Source organism: Odontesthes bonariensis, chromosome 19 (assembly GCF_027942865.1).
Source record: "Odontesthes bonariensis isolate fOdoBon6 chromosome 19, fOdoBon6.hap1, whole genome shotgun sequence".
NCBI classification, from domain to species: Eukaryota; Metazoa; Chordata; class Actinopteri; order Atheriniformes; family Atherinopsidae; genus Odontesthes; species Odontesthes bonariensis.
The window spans coordinates 22,182,939-22,200,413 of NC_134524.1; the positions used below are offsets into that span (position 1 = coordinate 22,182,939).

The 17,475-nt window shown below is 44.1% G+C and overlaps 3 protein-coding genes across 6 annotated transcripts in view; 1 reads left to right on the forward strand and 2 right to left on the reverse strand.

Annotated features, from left to right (window-relative positions):
* Positions 1-938, reverse strand: part of clcn5b (chloride channel, voltage-sensitive 5b) — a 32,263-nt gene extending 31,325 nt beyond the window's left edge. For 2 of the 4 annotated variants that reach the window (XM_075450564.1, XM_075450562.1), the window contains exon 1: positions 619-938. Coding sequence is in view for 1 of the 4 variants with exons in the window: in XM_075450561.1 (XP_075306676.1) it covers positions 78-132 (55 nt within the window). In the remaining 3 variants the exon portion in view is untranslated. Of the gene's footprint in view, positions 1-77; positions 328-618 lie in introns of those variants that run through there. The other 2 variants (XM_075450563.1, XM_075450561.1) reach the window with 2 other exon arrangements.
* The window catches only part of rps4x (ribosomal protein S4 X-linked), a 346,107-nt gene that overhangs the window by 95,713 nt on the left and 232,919 nt on the right, over positions 1-17,475 (forward strand). The gene's annotated exons all lie outside the window — the stretch shown is intronic.
* Positions 7,227-17,475, reverse strand: part of shroom4 (shroom family member 4) — an 84,405-nt gene continuing 74,156 nt past the window's right edge. Inside the window, exons 5-12 of the mRNA XM_075450835.1 lie at positions 15,824-15,885; positions 13,764-14,573; positions 11,875-12,513; positions 11,338-11,467; positions 11,110-11,211; positions 8,779-8,949; positions 8,337-8,479; positions 7,227-8,241 (exon numbers count right to left, since the gene is read on the reverse strand). Of these exons, the coding sequence (XP_075306950.1) occupies positions 8,085-8,241; positions 8,337-8,479; positions 8,779-8,949; positions 11,110-11,211; positions 11,338-11,467; positions 11,875-12,513; positions 13,764-14,573; positions 15,824-15,885 (2,214 nt within the window). The 3' untranslated portion in view covers positions 7,227-8,084. The remainder of the gene's footprint in view (positions 8,242-8,336; positions 8,480-8,778; positions 8,950-11,109; positions 11,212-11,337; positions 11,468-11,874; positions 12,514-13,763; positions 14,574-15,823; positions 15,886-17,475) is intronic.

The following is a 17,475-nucleotide window of genomic DNA, read 5'->3' on the forward strand; positions in this document are numbered from 1 at the left end:
CTGTACAACACGACACAAGGACACATTTTGAACTCCCTCACTGGCACGTACGATGAACGTCCGCCACGGCTAATTACCTCTGACACCGCCGCGTGCGAATTTCCGACGCAAGTTCGCCCAAACCTGAAACATTGTCCCCGAAAGTTGTAGACTTTAGTATTTTTTTCTCCCCCTCTTAAACTCCCTCTTATTTCCCCGCGAAATATTGGGAAGCGCGAGGGGTTTGCTGGCCGGTTTGCTGGCCGCCCGCGGCTGGTCCTATCACCTGGTTTAACAGCGAGGACTGCACATCTTCAGTTGAGGGGAAGTTTTCGCAACCATTTCCGCCCGTGTTTACCTCTTCTGTGCTACAGCTCAGCGGTTTCACCGCGAAAGCCACCAGAGCAAACAAACCTCTCACGGTGAACGACGCATTGCCACAGACGGAAAGCTGATTATTAGCCGAGCTTAAGCTTTCGCCCTCTGTTCCTGCGACGAGCTGTCAAACTGACTGAATGTAACTATTTGGCTAACTTGGCTTAACAACGTCACGTTTAACCGTGTTCCGTTAAGTATGCGGTTCAAAGTCCAATTAAGTGAAATTTAAAAAAAAAAATCCAGCTTAGGGCCTTACATTACCTTCGGGAAGTGGAACAGTCGTGCAGCTCAGTGAAGAAGTCTTGTGACTCGGATTTGCCCCGCCGCCGTCTTCTTCAGCTGGAGCCGCTTATGTCAACAGAAAGCCTGGGTAAACTTAAACGCTCCGTGAAAACCCTGCGTCATTGTCTGCAATGAAACAAAAAAGAGTTTTACATCAAAGTATACACGCGAAAGAATGATAAACTACACAGCTGCCGTATCTGGATAAACACGATTTGAAAACTACCCAAAAAAAGGAAAAAATTCTCCACTGGATTTACAGGTTTTTTTTTTCTTTTCTTCCCTTTAAACGGCGGTCGCTAAGCTAGCGTCAACGTAGCTAGCCTCAGCCGCAACTTCCGCTTGGTGTGCTAATAAAGTTGTATGATACAAAATAAATATTTCGGTTAACCTCTGTTACCACATGACATAGCGCACGTGACGGTTTTATATCAAACATAATTTGTGTTTATTTAAAAAAAACTTCATATTATCAGCTTTGTGTTTTGTCTGTGGCGCAAAAACCGTTTTTGTTTTCGAGACTCGCTTAGGCGGTTTAATTTGAAGCCAGAAAGCATTTGGTTTCCGGTTTAAACTGTCTTACGTGAGCGGTTTTGACGTATGCATCTGAACGCCAGTACAAATAATCGAGTGAAGAGCTGCCGCTTTTTCAACTGGGTCAGTGGAGCAGTTCGACTAATCGGCTATCAACCTTCTTTCTTTTCTTTTTTTTTTGTGAACATTTTTTTTTTTTTGGTAGAAATGTGTACAGTCACTGAATAAAACTTAAATTTGAATTTCATATTTGAATTTTTGTAATTATTAATTTATTCTACTGGATTACAAAAAAAAGTCATCTAATTTGAGTACCTAATACTTTTGGCTTACTTCACAGCAACTTATTAAAAATCCACTGTCTTCTGATTACAGACCTTTCTATTTTAAACTCTCAACAAGCATTTCCAAGGCTGTTTATCGTCGCCAGAAGTTGGACTTAAGATGTAGTAAAAAAAATTCCATGACCCAACCATTAAGCCGTTACAATTTGGGCCTTTATCAAATTTGCTCATATCCTCTTGCTTGCCCATTTTTTATTATTTTTTTAAATTCTGCTTCCAAATCATCAACTTCAAGGCCAAGGTCAAGCTACATTTTTTTCTCCATCTGTTTTCGCTCCCGCCACCACGACTACCCTTCTTTGCTAAATGCTAAATGAAGGTAAAATAAAAGCAAATGCAATTGTGTTCTTTGTAGTGATGAATGGGCCATTTTAATGTAACTAAAGGGCGACACCTTGTGGTCACTTATGGAAATGAAGGGGGGATGCAGAAAAGACCAGCAAGTTTGCTGTTGCTGTCTTTCTGAGTACCTCCCACTCATTCATCTCTCACCTCTTTTCTGTCTGACATAAAAACTTGTGTCTCTAACTGTTTCTCTTTATTTCCCCACTTTTATCTAAAGTCAGTGATCCAGTATCTCTTTGTTTTTGTTAAAAGGATGCAACAATAACTAAATCCTTCTATCCTACATCAACTTCTTTTCTTCTGTCTGAGATCTTTCACATCCTTCAGATTCTTTAATCGGTCCTCTGTTTTTCAGTCAGAACGATGTTTCATTTAATTTCTTCTTTAAAACGCCTCCTAGTTTTTCACTCCTGCAGCAGTTTTCTTCATCATTTCCACAGAGAAACAGCCACTTCGTCCACCACCTCCCTCTCAATGTGGCCGCTTTCAACTAACTACGCACCGGCTTAAAGATGGACACACGCTATCGGCCAAAAATCGGATTATCCTCGCTGCCTCTTCCGTCCCAGGGGTAAGGCTCTGGTTCAAGGCCCCTGTTCTTCCCCATCATAAGAATCAAAACCGCATCACGGGGCATGAGATGTGGCTGAAGCGCACACCTGGCAACATTTCCTCTCTGCTCTCCATCTTGCGAGGGGTCACGGTGCTTACTGCAGCATAAAGGGATAGTTCGCCTCTTTTGACATGAAGCTGTATGACATCCCATACTAGCAATATTATTTCTGAACATTTTCTTCCCCCCTGCTGCGTACTGTGAGCCGAGTTCCGGCCTCGTTTTGGCGTTGATGAAGGTAGTCCGGCTAGTTGGCTGGGGTTTAAAAAATAAAGCGTTTTGCTTCTCAAAACAACATGCTTTCAAAAGAGTAATACATTTGCATCACAAAATTGTCCCTCCAGAAAAAGTTAGACCTCACAATCGCTTGGCGCTACTTTCTCTACCTTAGTATCACTGCATGCTGTGTAGACCGTGCAGACCGAAGTGCAGACCAAGCAGCCCCCTGCTTCCGAGCAGTAAACACCGTAACAGGTGCGGCTGTCGGCAGGTGGCAGCACGCAGTGATATGAAGGTAAAGAGAAAATAGGGCCAAGCGATTGTGAGGTCTGACTTTTTCTGTTGAACGATTTTGTGATGCAAATGTATTACTCTATTGAACACATATTGTTTTGAGAAGCAAAACGCTTTATTTTTGTGGCCCCAGCCAACTAGCCGGACTACCTTCGTCAACGCCAAAACGAGGCTGGAACTCGGCTCACAGGACGCAGCGGGGGGTAAGAAAATGTTCATGAATAATATTTCTAATATGGGATATCATACAGCTTCATGTCAAAAGAGGCGAACTATCCCTTTAACGAGTGAACTGACTTATCACATGGTTCACACATGCACAGATAAGGAGACATTGGGCCCCTGGGCGCAGACAGGGCTCCACCCAGAGGAGCAAGATTAATCGACTAAAACAGGAGAGCTGTGCGTGGTTCAGTTGTAGTTTCGGTTGTTCTGTGCCTCTCTTTGATGTTGTTTTGTGTATTTCTTGTCTTCTTTTGGTTGTTTGGCATCTTTTTGTGGTTGTTTAGTAAAATCTTGAAGGTTATCTTGCTCTGTTGTGTGTCTTGCTGTGGTTACTTTGTACATCTTTGATGGTGTTTTGATCGTCTTTGTAGTTATATGTGTTACTTTGAGTCTCCGTGGCTGTTTTGCGTCCATGTGGTTATTTGTTGCGTCTGTGGTCGTTTTGTATATCAAACAAGCCGATGGGTTGATTTAACTCCTGGTCGGGCACGTTAGGAACTGAAAAGAATGACAAGCAGCTGGAGAAGCAGCTGAAGAAGCAGCCAGCGGTCGCTTTGGGTGATACGAAACAACCCACATGCTAGTATGTTGGTGTGTCTTACTTTTTTTTTAATCATATAAAAGGTATTTTAAGTGTTCAGATTTATCATCAAGTGTTTTTAGTTCTCACCAATGTTTCGCCATCGACACTTTTTTTGCACGATTGCATGATTTTACCTTCAATGTCACGGCCTTTCTTTAAAGAGACTTTCATTTGAACTCTATGCTCTTTGCTATTGGGGCCACACGTATGATTTTCACAAGCACGCCCACCAAAAATCAGGCATTTCCTCGTTGACCCCCGCTGTTCCGTGCCTCCACCATCAAAATGTTTTAATGCGTCCTGCTCTCAGGAGCCCGAATTTGACGGAACATCAGTATCAATAACACAGGCAACAACTTCCCTTCAGTCTGTCTCTTAAATAAAACCCTCTAGCTCCCGGAGAGCGGCTAAATGATTCCCAGCGCTGCACTTGTCATCTGTCAACCTCCATTTACCCTTGGCCATGTTTACTCAACCGCTCCACCACATTCAAACACCAGCCCCCCCCCCCCCCCCCCCCCCCGGGAGGGCCTGCATGTCAGCACCCAGACATTGAGGAGACCCACAAGGACATTAATCACAACGGGAGACATTAGGCTTGTTTAAATACTATTATTATTTATGGTACTTTTCTCACGCAAGTGTTTTTGCAGTTACAAAAAACAAAAACAAAAAGTTTTTGGAATAGAAGAAAAATTACACAGGAAAACATGAACAGAAGAAATATACTCTCTTACTGGTCCAACAAGCAACTCTGTCCTCTCAAATCAATACGTTTCCAGACATTTCAGAGGATGGCTGTTATGGTACAAGAATACGTACAGATATGTACAGGGAAAGCAAAAAAAAAAAAAAAAAAAACGAACAGATTTAAGTGAACGTCTTAAGTCTTGGGTTGTTTGGTATTCAAAGACAGCAAGAATCATTTGCACACAACGAAGTGAGAAAAAAAAAAATCAAGTGTAGTTTTTAATAAAGCCTTCAGCTGGCTTCTAACAAGGAAACAGCCGCTTCATAAACGGCTAAACAGTGAGAGCAAACGTCACAACGGCGATTCCAGAAATGGTGCCATTTTCTCTCGACCTCAGCGATCCTCCTACATATCTTGGTTGAGTTGTAGTTTTTCTGTTGTGTTAACCTTGATTTACTCAAACGGGCAGTTCTGACTTTTTCAACCTTTCCTGTCAGTGGTTTAAGATAAAGCTCGGGAGACTTTGGCAAGATCACAAATCACAAGATGGCCGTTATTCAAAGGCTAGTGGAGGGGGTGCGATGGTGGATAATTAACTAGAATAACAGGATTCTACCCTTCTAGGAATTCAGTACAATCAATGGGGGGGGCGGGTCAGCATACGTCCCAAAGACTGAAAGTCGTTTTCTTTTTTGTAAAGAAATACTTTAAAACATTGGGAAACACAGGCTTGCTCTGATCATAAAAGCTAACAGAAATAAATCTTTTATTGAGAGCAAACCAAATAAAATGGACTGACCAGTTGAATGGCAAACTGGGGACAGAATCTGCAGTTCTACTTCAAGTATCAGGAAGTTTCAGTCCTAGTAACTTTTTTTTTTTTCCATCAGGTTGGGGGTAATTTTCACCTCTGTCGAAAAACTTGAAAAGATTAGCCAAAAGAAAAAGCACCAGCTGCTTTTACACCCAACTTTTGCATGCAGCATCTCCCCTGAACTTTCAGGAAGTATTGACCCCTCAAGCAAGTTCTTTTTCAACCAAAGACTTAAATTAGATCCTGGTCCCTCTGGTATATAGGGTTACCGGATACTCTTTCCCAAAAAAGCTTATTGGCTTGGTTTCGTGAACAGACTGGAAACGAGGGAAAACCAGTAGCTTTGCACCCCGAACTACAAACAAATTCCATCCACCTGTAACTTCACGGTATGATATGTGGTTATTCATAGAGACTAGCTTCCTTTTTACACTTGCACTGCTACTTTAATGTGAACTGTTAGCAATGCAAAAACATTTGATAATGACTCGTTTTGTTAACTGACACAAGCGCATAGAAAAAAAGAAAATGATAGAAGACTAGCAAGACAGGCCAGCTGAACAGAGGTGGCTAGTCCTCGTTTGTGTTGCGTTTGTGTTCTAAATTTCTATGTGGATGAAACAAATGCAATTTTACTTGAGTGAGTTTTGCTGGTAGAAGACAGTTAAGTTTTGATATGTTTTGTTTTCCACTGATTCTAGCATTTGCGCTTCGCTAAATGAACAAGCTGCTCTTTTTTTTTTTTAAATCTACTTTAGAAATGTTTGAGTGGTAAGGTAGCCCTGAGGTGGAAAACATACGAAAAACAGACAAAACATAACAACAAAACCATACATACGTCAAAAAAGACAACCATCTCAAAAAAGAGAAAACACAAAGTAGCACAAAACGCAGGTGTAGACACGAAGAGAAAACACAATGTCTCAACATTTAGTAAAACATCCCATGAAACAAAACATAACACAAAATAGATGAACCACAAACTAAAGCACAACACATTTCAGGATACAACAAAGAAAATATCTGTGAAATGTCGTTTTCTGTGTTTTCTTTGTTGTGTTTTCTAAACTAATGAACGAAGCGATCTGCACCTGCATAAATGCCAGGTGTGTCACAGAAAGGCCGAACTTAAAAGTCTCATTTACTGCAGAATCTCCTCATAAAGATTGAGCAGTGACCATGTGCAGGAGCTCGCTCTTAATTGTTCTTCGGTTTAATAAAATTTAGATTTTCTGAAATGCCATTGTGTTCAATAAAATGTGGTTTCATTTAGCTAACTTTTTTTTTTTTTTGGTTATTGGGTTTTCCCGAAATGTGTCCGTTAAAAATGCGAAATGCGTGTTTTTCTGTGAAGCGTTATTAAACGGTCCGTTTTGTGTCTTTTTGCTGTTCTGTTTTGCACCTCAGAGCCACCTGGGAGTAGTTACTCCACGTAAACAGTAAACGATCACCCGTTACCAGTATGAAATGTACAAGCTAGCTGAAGACGAAGCTCGTGATGACAAAAAGGCAGAACATTTCTCCACACGCTTCAACACAAACCGACCGTTTCTCTGGATGAATTCAGCGTCAACATACACCGTAAACTTGGGACTCTTCCAGGTCTTCTCATTCATCTTTTACAACCAATTCCAGTAAAACCACTATATACACACCGTATACACCATAAAAACAAGTGTCTTCTGTACACAATGGTTATTATGTGACAATAAGTCAGTGGAATGTCGAACTCCACACATGTACAGCCACATACATTAAAGTCATAAGAATACAAATGATACAATAGTATTATGTGAGATAAGATGTGAGGGTAAAAAAAAAAAAAAAAAAAAAAAAAAACAGTTAACAGTTAGTAAAGTTGTAAGTGGCATTTCACAATGTTGGCTTTAGTGTAGTTAACAGAAGCCCGCCCCTGCCCCCCCCCCCTCCTTTGGTTCTCTGAACCAGGAAGTTTAAATACAGGCGGAAAAAAAAAAAAAGAAAAAAGTGAGTGACACAGTCATCACATAAAAACATCTTTGGCAACGGAGTGTGAAACTTTTTAGACTAGAGAAAATATCGTGTCAGTATACAGTTGTACAGTACATGTTTCAGGCACAATGTGAAGCATTTTTAGTCCTTACGGTGGCCTCCGAAGCTGAAATACATCAAAATTTATTTATTCTTAATTTGCGTTGGTTAACTAAAGCCCTTGGTGTGAATCATCTGACTGCTGTGAGTCCATGCTGGACTTTCATCCTCTTTGTCAGTTTTGGTCTCAATTTTTTTGAGTCCATTTCTTTCTCTCCACCTAAACCTTTCAGACGTTTGCATTAATGCCTGCTGGTCCTCACAGGATTAATTAGATGTTTTGGAATGCTACATCTGAAGCTTTATGTGGCAACTGCATCAAACTAAGGAATAAACTGGATTATTGCCACCGCAGAACAAGATGCCATTTGTTAAACTGAGTTGGCGGGAAAATTTTGTCACCCTTACATAGAGCCACACTAGCTTTTTCTGTTTTCCATCTTCATGCCAAGCCAGGCTGACTGCCTTCAAGCAGTAGTTCCGTATTTAGTGTTTTCAGACTACTGTCAAGAAAGTGAATGAGCATACGTCCCAAAAAGCCCAACAACGCTTCTAACAAACTGTGCAAATCAATGTCTTTAACTGCATTTTTTTACTTGTTTTCCTAATTTTCTTTCAGGTTTTGAACTTTGCACTCAACTAGAACTGAATTCGACAGTAGGTCCTGCTTCTCCTTCATATCTTCAGCTTCTTTTTTTGTTGTTGTTGTTTTGTCAAAAATGTCCGTATCCTAACGACATTCCCATGCCAATTCCCAGGCCCAGTCCCAGGCTTTCCCTGAGCCCCCTGAGCTGCTCCTCTCCCAGCCGGATCTTGTCCTCCAGCTGCCTCTGCTCCACCAGCAAGGCAGCCTTCATCTTCACAAAGTGGCTGCGAAAGACCAAAAAACCATAAATACACAGGCTGGATACATCCTTTAAGTTTGGAGTGAGTAACTACACATATGTTGGGCAGTGAAGCTGCACCTGTAGTCTCTGTGCTGTTCTGGGGTGAGACAGCGGGCCAGCACCCGGCTGACGGCCTGCTCTCTGCGGTCGACGTGGTCCTTCAGGTCCTGAGCTTCGGACAGTTGCCTCATGAGCTGACGCTTCTTCTCCAGCAGGGGGAGCTACAGGGCAGAAAGAGAAAGGATGGATTGGATTGCCCCACTGGGAAAGGTGTGCTCCCCCTTACCCGTGGTTTACAAAGATAACCTTGTGGATTAATCTTTAACTCGAGTAAAATCTTCCCCAATTTACTCAAATTTCTCACTTTAAAAGCAAAAGATTACATCTGTGCGCAGTTTCTTTGCTTTAAAAACAGGCTGCGCCACACCGTGAAGCTCTTAAATTAAAAGTGTGAATTCCCTTCTTTTCCCCGTTCACCCCCCCCCCCCCCCCCCGGTCTCCTCCGTCCCCTCGTCCTTACCCTCTCGTGGTGCTCCGTGTCGGGGTCCAGTGTGTCCAGCGTGGTCTCCACCCTCAGCAGCCTCCCGGACAGCGACAGCAGCAGGCTGACCACCTTGTCCAGATCGCCGATGAACATGCGGAACTTGTCCACCTCGTTGGGCTTACACACCGACACCACCATGCTCTCCACCTGAATTCAACAAAGAGATGGAGTGGCTGATGACGTCCCATCTTGATGTGGAGCATGTCCTTAGATCGGATGCGGTCCTTTCATAGAGTAAAACCACCAGAGAAGATATGTACCCTTCCTTATAGGAACACCCTGCTTTCTCCTAATGACACTGTGGTGATTTTGCATCAATCTGTACTTTAAAGTCTTCCATGTTCCCCTATTTTTGTCTCATAATTAGGGCTGGGCAACGATTAAAATTTTTAATCTAATTAATCACATGATTTCCCTGATTAATCGCGATTAATCGCATTTGTACGCAAAATCCAAAAATGAATTCAAAAGTAGTGTATAGCATTTAGCATTTAGTTTTATTTTAAATGTGCTGCCATATGAATGAAAGTGCCATAACATTTGTTGTGCAAACACACTTTTAACATCGGCATCTTTCTGTAGTTTTTATGTAGAAGCCTCGCTCCACTGTCTGCTTCCTTGAATGACTTGCTGCTATCAGTTGTGTGTTTTGATTTAAGTGATATTTTAGACTGGAACTACTACGCTGAGAAGACAATTCAACTTGGCAGTGTTTACAGATGACTTTGGTTCTGTCGACTCCGCCGTCTGGAAGAACTTTAAAATGAAAATGGCCGAGTAAAAGTTCCGTACCCTTCTCCATGTTTGGTGGATCCGCCGTAAATTTCTTTTCCGTTTCCGCAGCGGACAGCAACAGACTTTTACAAAATAAAAAAATAAATAAAATGGGTGGTTTGTGGCGTAGTGGGTTGAGCAGGCGCCCCATGTACAAGAGGCCATAGTCCTCACTGCAGCCGGTTCGAGTCCCGTATTGGACGGCCTTGTGCTGCGTGTCGTTCCCCCTCTCTCTGCCCCCTGCTTCCTGTCTCTCTGAACTTTCCTATCCATTAAAAGGCACAAAAGCCAAAAAAAAAAAAAAACACATTTTTTTTAAATAAAAAATAAATCTTTACGAGTTAACTCGCCCAGCCCTACTTATAATGCATCAATTTTTCCTCAGTGGGAGACAGTAATGCCTCCTTAGCCAGCATCCATACCATCATCCTCGGTGTCTGGCTTCTGAGCTGTGCACCGATAAGGAGTTCAGCCCCGGAGAGGGCAGAGTGCCTTTGTCTGCATTAGTGGCTGAAGTGAGGAGCCGTGTTCGCTGGCACTCGTTTTCACAAAAAATGTTCCAGAGCCTCTACGGTGATTCACATGACAGAATCACATCTGCTTTTAATGCAGTGCCACCCGAGGGCCTGAAGATAACCGACATTCAATATTGGTTTTCGTACAAAGATTTCTCTGGATTCTATCAATCTTTGAAAATATAAAGAAAAACCATGAGCAACTGCTGATAATCAGAGGTGGGTAGAGTAGCCAAAAATTGTACTCAAGTAAAAGTACTGTTACTTTAGAATAATATGACTCAAGTAAAAGTAGTCCAAATAATTACTTGAATAAGAGTAAAAAAGTGCTTGGTGAAAAAACTACTCAGGTACTGAGTAAATGTTGAGTAACGTCTGATTTATTTGTTAACACAAGCATTAAATCAGACAAAAATACTAAATAATCATCTTTAGGGAAATTAGAGTTCATCCAGTTGATAAAATAAATTAAAACGAATAAATTAATTACAAAATAGCTTAAATTAAAATAATCCAGGTAAATTCAAGTACTTCAATAGAAAATTAAAGGGACTTAGGAATCATAAACAATATGGAGCGCAGTAAGTAACTGAAGTAAAAGTAAAAAGTATAGGGATTTAAAACTACTCCTAGAAGTATAATTTTTTCAAAAACTTACTCAAGTAAATGTAACTCGTTACTACCCACCTCTGCTGATAATGAACTTCACCCCCCAAAGTCTTCACTTCTGACAGACTCATCCAGTCTGCAAGCTTCCTTTTTATACCCAATCACGTCTCTCACCTGTTGCCAGTTAAGCTGATTGGTAGTAAAACATTCCAGCTGGTGCAGCTTGTCAACTCCCAACCTTTTTTCTTTATTTGTATTTTTTTGCACACAGTATCAGGCGGAATTGTTTAATAAAAAATTTTTTTTTTTTTTAAAAAAAAGCTCTGAATAAAACCTGGCTTTAATATACTGAAACAAGCTGTTTCCAAGGACCCTGCAAATAATAATAATAATAATGAGCTGCTCCCACCTCGTCTCCCAGCTGCGAGTTGGCTCTGATGTCCTCCTGCAGTCCCCTCTGAGCCTCCCTCAACACTCCCAGCTTCTTGCGGAGGCTCTCCATCAGCTGTTTCTGCTCAGCGAGGCGAGGGGAGGGGGGGGGGGGGGCAGAGGGAACAGAGGTCTCAGTGAAAACACGAAGCAGCGCACACCTCTGACAACACTGCGTGGTCATTTTGTCAAGACGGCGGCGCGATACCTTGTAGGTCAGCTCGTCGTCCTCGTCCCTCTCCCTGCTGTCGCTGAAGTCCTTCATCTGCGACAGCAGCTGAGCTTTGGCCGCTGATGTGCTGTAATAGGATGAACAGCTGGAGCTCGCGCCGGACCTCCTGCGTGGGGGAAGCACCGGGAGGACATTTTATTTATGCGCGTGATGAAACACAAAGGAGCTAAAGGTAGAAAACAGACGCGCATTAATACAATTTCCAATCAATTACGTGGGCTGAGTGTGACAAAAAGGAAAAACCAGGGGGGCATGTGGAGAACGGCTCGTCTCTAACTGATGTAACAGAACAGCAACAACAGGACGGAGAGCCAAAATGAAACCGCAGGTAACAGTGAGGTGCTTTGGATGGCTTGCAGGAAACAGGGAGGGAGCTTAGTGACAGCAACAGTTACTCTTGTACAACTTAAATGGTCTGTGTCATTAATGTGCACACACACACACACACACACACACACACACACACACACACAGTCACATTCCAGCACTCGGGCTCAGCCTCCCTCTCATTACCTATCCAGGCTGTCAGTGTTGTGCTCCACAGTTTGGAAGACTCCTCTCCAGCTCTCCGTGCCCGACTCTCCCTCGCTGCTGTGGGGGAACAGCTCCTCCAGGCTCAGCCTCTCTCCGCTGACCTCCAGCTCCTCCTCCAGAGAGCTGCTCTCCGCCCGCGTCCGGCCCGGCGGCGAGGCTTCGGGATCCGGCAGCGTGTCGATGTCGGTCTCCAGGACTGTGACTGGCAGGGCGAAGCACGGGACCTCGCTGGTGATCGGTAGGTCGGCCGCCGGGAGCTCCTCCTCCTGGAAGTCGTCGATGTCGGTTTCTATGGGAACATCCAGCTCGGCCTCCAGGCTGTGCGCAGGGCTCGGGCTGAGAGTAGCTTCAGATTCCGTCCCTGGCTCTGGGATTCTCTGCTGCTCTTCGTCCTGGAAGCCTCTGGTCAGACGTAGCCGCTGCCGCTCGTAATCCATTTGACTCAGATAAGTTTCAGAGGAACAAACAGCCCCGTTTTCTAAGACAGCGTTGCTGTGAACTCTGGGAGATGGGGTCCTCTCCCACTCTGCCCCAGGTCTGGCCCTGGGCTGCGGTTTGTGAGGCTTCACTGTTACCCTGTCCTGACCTGGACTGTGGTTCACATCCATCGCCGGTGAACTGCAGACACACAAATCAAATATCAGACGCTTCAGATTAGCTCCGACACTGCCGTCAGGTCTAGACTACCTACTGTGTTGGGTCGAGTCTGCTCAACAAAATTCGATCAAGAACTCGAGAACTAAAGGCGCAAAAGACTAACAAATCAGCCAGTAACGATCCGTCATCAGTTGAACTGCACAGGATTCATATTTTGTGTAAATTAGGGCTGGGCAACGAGTCAAATTTTAATCTAATTAATCACATGATTTCCCTGATTAATCACGATTAATCGCATTTCTACGCAAAATCCAAAAATTCAAAAGTAGTGTGTAGCATTTAGCATTTAGTTTTATTGAATGAAAGTGCCATAACATTTGTTGTGCAAACACACTTTTAACATCAGCATCTTTCTGTAGTTTTTATGTAGAAGCCTCGCTCCACTGTCTGTTTCCTTGAATGACTTGCTGCTATCAGTTGTGTGTTTTGCCTTTAAGTGATATTTTAGACTGGAACTACTACGCTGAGAAGACAATTCAACTTGGCAGTGTTTACAGATGACTTCTGTATCCTCAGCAGACAGCAACAGACTTTTACAAAATAAAAGCCTGTGAGCAACAGACTTTTACAATAATAAAAAAAAATAATAAAACAGGGGTGGTCCGTGGTGTGGTGGGTTGAGCAGGCGCCCCATGTACAAGAGGCTATAGTCCTCGCTGCAGCTGGTTCAAGTCCCGTATTGGACGGCCCTGTGCTGCGTGTTGTTCCCCCTCTCTCTGCCCCCTGCTTCCTGTCTCTCTGAACTTTCCTATCCATTAAAGGCACAAAAGCTCCCCCCCAAAAAATAAATATCTATATATATTTTTTAAATAAAAGAAAATAAATAAAAAAATAAAACCTGCCTTAATGCGCGATAAAATATTTATCGGCGTTAAGTAATTAAGTAATTAACTAATTAACGCGATAATAACGAGTTAACTCGCCCAGCCCTAGTGTAAATATCACAATCTGCAGCTTTAACGACCTGAAGCTGAAACACACAGTGAGCACACAGGCAAGGTTTTTTTGACCAAAGCGTTGGGGGCTGAGGGCGGAGTTACGGAAACCAGCCACACCAAGTAAAAAATATGTTTAAACATCCGTAGCCAGCGTGGTATCGAGTCAGCTTCATTTCAAGCAGAAACCCTTTATTGTTGCCTGGGTGAAGGAGTTGGACGGACCAATTCCAAATTTAAAAAGTAACAGCCAGTAGAAATGCGGGTTTGTCTCACCTGCTCGTTGGCCTCTCTGGTGGCAGTAGCGTCGGGGGTGGAGGTAGAGATGCTGCTGCTTCTGACCTCAGGGGGACCTCCCTCTCACTCTGGGGCAGAGCCACCGGTCTGAAGGCCTTCCTGGAGAACATAGGACTAGGCGGAGCGACTGTGAAGGAGCAGTCCTGAAACTGAGCTGGATTCTGATTGGACGGGGCGTGGGCAAAGGCGCGCTCCTGGGTTTGAGCTTGACTGCAGCTGCACCGCGGGCAGCTCTCCGCCAATTCTTGCCTCTCCGGAGGAAGACTGTAGGACCTCTGCCGGGATGTGTCGGATGGAGGAACGTAGGAGGAGGAGTGAGCCGAGTAGTGTCGCTCGGCGGTGTCGAAGGAGGCGGGGACGGCGTGAGGAGCAGCAGAAGAAGAACAGGAAGAGGAGAGGAGGGCGTGGTGAGACGCTCGGCGGCGGTGGAACTGCTCCCACTTCGGGGGCGGCGGCCTCGGAGGAGGCGGCGTCCGCTTCCTGTTTTGTCTGCCGCTGCTCGCTGCGTCTCCTCTCGTGGTGCCGTCTGCGCCCTCTTCCACTTCGTTCAGGATCTGGCTGGTTGCCGCGGAAATCGACGGGGACCAACGTTGGCTGCTGTCAAAGCGGAGGTCGTTTTCGGACATGGCTCGTCCCCGGAGGGAAAGAGGAGCCGGCGGGGGAGCGAAAGCGTGGCCGGCGCGGTCCACGCTGCTGTCGGCCCGCCTGGAGTCCCATCGAGCCTGGTGGGGGTGGGGCTGGTTGACACTCTGAGGGGGTCTGGACTCCCGCCTCCAGCTTGAGTAGTCTCTGATGTGGAGGGGAGAAAAAAAAGGAGTAATGAGAAAAACTGAGTTACTTTTAATATCTTCATTTATTCAATGACTGCAGAGCTTAAAGGGATAGTTCGCCTCTTTTGACATGAAGCTGTATGACATACTAGCAATATCGTTTATGAACATTTTCTTACCCCCTGCTGCGTCCTGTGAGCAGAGTTCCAGCCTCGTTTTGGCATTGACGAATGTAGTCCGGCTAGTTGGCTGGGGCCACAAAAATAAAGCTTTCAAAAGAGTAATACATTTGCGTCACAAAATCGTTCTCCAGGAAAAAGTCAGACCTCACAATCGCTTGGCGCTATTTTCTCTCCCTTCGTATCACTGCGTGCTGCCACCTGCCGACAGCCGCACCTGTTACGGTGTTTACTGCTCGGTCTGCACTTCGGTCTGCACGGTTTACACAGCACACAGTGATATGAAGGGAGAGAAAATAGCGCCAAGTGATTGTGAGGTCTGACTTTTTCCTGGAGAACGATTTTGTGATGCAAATGTATTACTCTTTTGAACGCATATTGTCTTGAGAAGCAAAACGCTTTATTTTTCAAACCCCAGCCAACTAGCCGGACTACCTTCATCAACGCCAAAACGAGGCTGGAACTCGGCTCACAGTACGCAGTGGGGGTAAGAAAATGTTCATAAATGATATTGCTAGTATGGGATGTCATACAGCTTCATGTCAAAAGTGGCGAACTATCCCTTTAATCCCACCCCTTTAATCCCTTTCATAAGGCAGAGTGGCTGAGTTAAGAGTATTTAAGACTGAGTGCGAGTGCTGTTTATTAATTTTCCTTTGAATATTCCTGAGAAAATAAGAAACAAAGATATTAAACTTGTAAATCGGGACGGACATTCCCTGAGAAACGCATGCTACAAACAAGAACGAGGTTGAATTACAGCAGAAAGTTTCCTTTTCCAGGTTCACCGAACCGCCACCCCCCCCTCCCTTTACATGCTAACATACATCCTAACATACATCCCACCACATTTTCAGCATGGGCGACCGCTCCGCACACTTAGATCTCATTAAAGTCAAATCCCAGCCAGGCATGACTGAGTGGGATTTCCGCCCCACTTTTTTTTTTCTCCCCCTCCCGAGGCTCAGTCAGAAACAATCCGACAGAAACGGTATGAGCGCGTGTCAGAAAGGCCCCAAATGAGAGAGAAAAGCCGGTGGAAATATGTTGTGTTTTATTCCCGTTTGGCTGCCAAAGGGAAGTGGCTCACCTCTCGGTCAGGCTGGACTTCCTGTCCAGTTTGCTCGTTTCCTGTTGCCGGGCGTGATACGTCTGTGAAGAGAATTTAATGTCCGTTAATAACACCAAAAGGAGGGCTTCAATCTGCTGCTAAGTGCTGGTCAGCACGAGACTCTGCTGAAGGGAAGCAGGCGTCTTCCCTGCGACATTCACCGGTAACGAGGTTAATTGAGGGGGAGGTAATTTGCTGCTGAATTCGGATTCCGTGCAATTTCCACTTGTTTTCTAATCTGGATCGTTATCTCTATTTCTTTTAGAACACAATTTCCTTTTCAACATAATCCAGTACACTTGAACAGAATTGGCTAAACAGCATGCTTGTTTTTAATCCAGTTTTAAGAAATCTGGAGTTTCTCGATCAGATCGTTCAAAGCCCAATGTATCCAATCCAATCCAATTTTATTTATAAAGCACTTTACAACAACCTCAACAACAATGTAGCCCGTTCCATTCCATTTTTTTCCCCCCCTTCTGGACTCTTGGACTGTAACTTCTACATGCACCGTCTCTCTGGGCTTTCGCCTGAAGGCCCTCTTCAGAGAGTTTTTAGAATGGCCTCGTCAAACCGAATCAGCTCGGTCACAGGTGAACTCGTCAAGACTGTTGGTCGTTTTTTTTTTTTGTTTGTTTTTTTTTTCAAATTATAAATTTCGGGAAAAGTTGAAAAATTTCAGCAAGCAACATTTCTCACACACACACAATATAATTTTTCATTCATGAAATAAATATGAGCTCATCTTGAATTCGAAGGCACCGACGTGTCTTGCGAACGTTGGGACGGTGCAACGTTTGCATGCTGGGTAGCATTGCCTTATGGTCCATAAACGTGTGGGAACTGCGGAGACCAGTTGCTGGACCTTTAGAAAAGGAATGTTGTCCCGCTCTTGTCCGATAGAGGATTACAGGTGCTCAACAGTCCTGGCTCTTCTGTTGTTGTAGTGTGCGTTTGATGACGAGCCAGACGGTCTGGACTGCAGGCACGTCAGTCCACCACCTGGACCCTTCTACTACAAAGCCGCGCTGTTGTAATAAATGCAGTATGTGGTTCAGCATCGTCCTGCCGAATTATACAAGGGTTCCCTAAAAAAAGCCGTCATCTGGATGGGAGCGTATATTGCTCTGAGACCTGTATATGCCTTTCTGGATCGTGTTCACTTATGGCTTCTTCTTTGAATGATAGAGCTTTAACCTGTGTTTGTAGATGGCACAGATGCCCGTCTGTGTTCACAGACAATTATTTACTGGAAGTGTTCCTAAGCCCACGAGAGAATCACGTCTGTTGCTAATGCGGTGCCGCCTGAAGGCCGAAAGATTAGAGACGTCACCGGATTCTCTGAATCTTATGGTAATATTCGAAGTCTTCGCAATTTTACGTAGATGAACATTATTCGGAAATTGCTCAACAATTTGTAGATTTTTTTTTTGCAGATCGCTGAACTTTTGCCCATCTTTACCGCTGAGAGACTCTGCCTCTCTAAGGTGCTCTCTAAACCCAATCCTCTTTAATGGTAATGGCAGTCCACACTTTAAGAGCAACTTTTTGCCCTCGTCTAGGTGCTCCTATAAAGTGTTGTTTCTAGACTTGCTATTACAGTTATTTTTTCTCAATACCACTTACTCTTC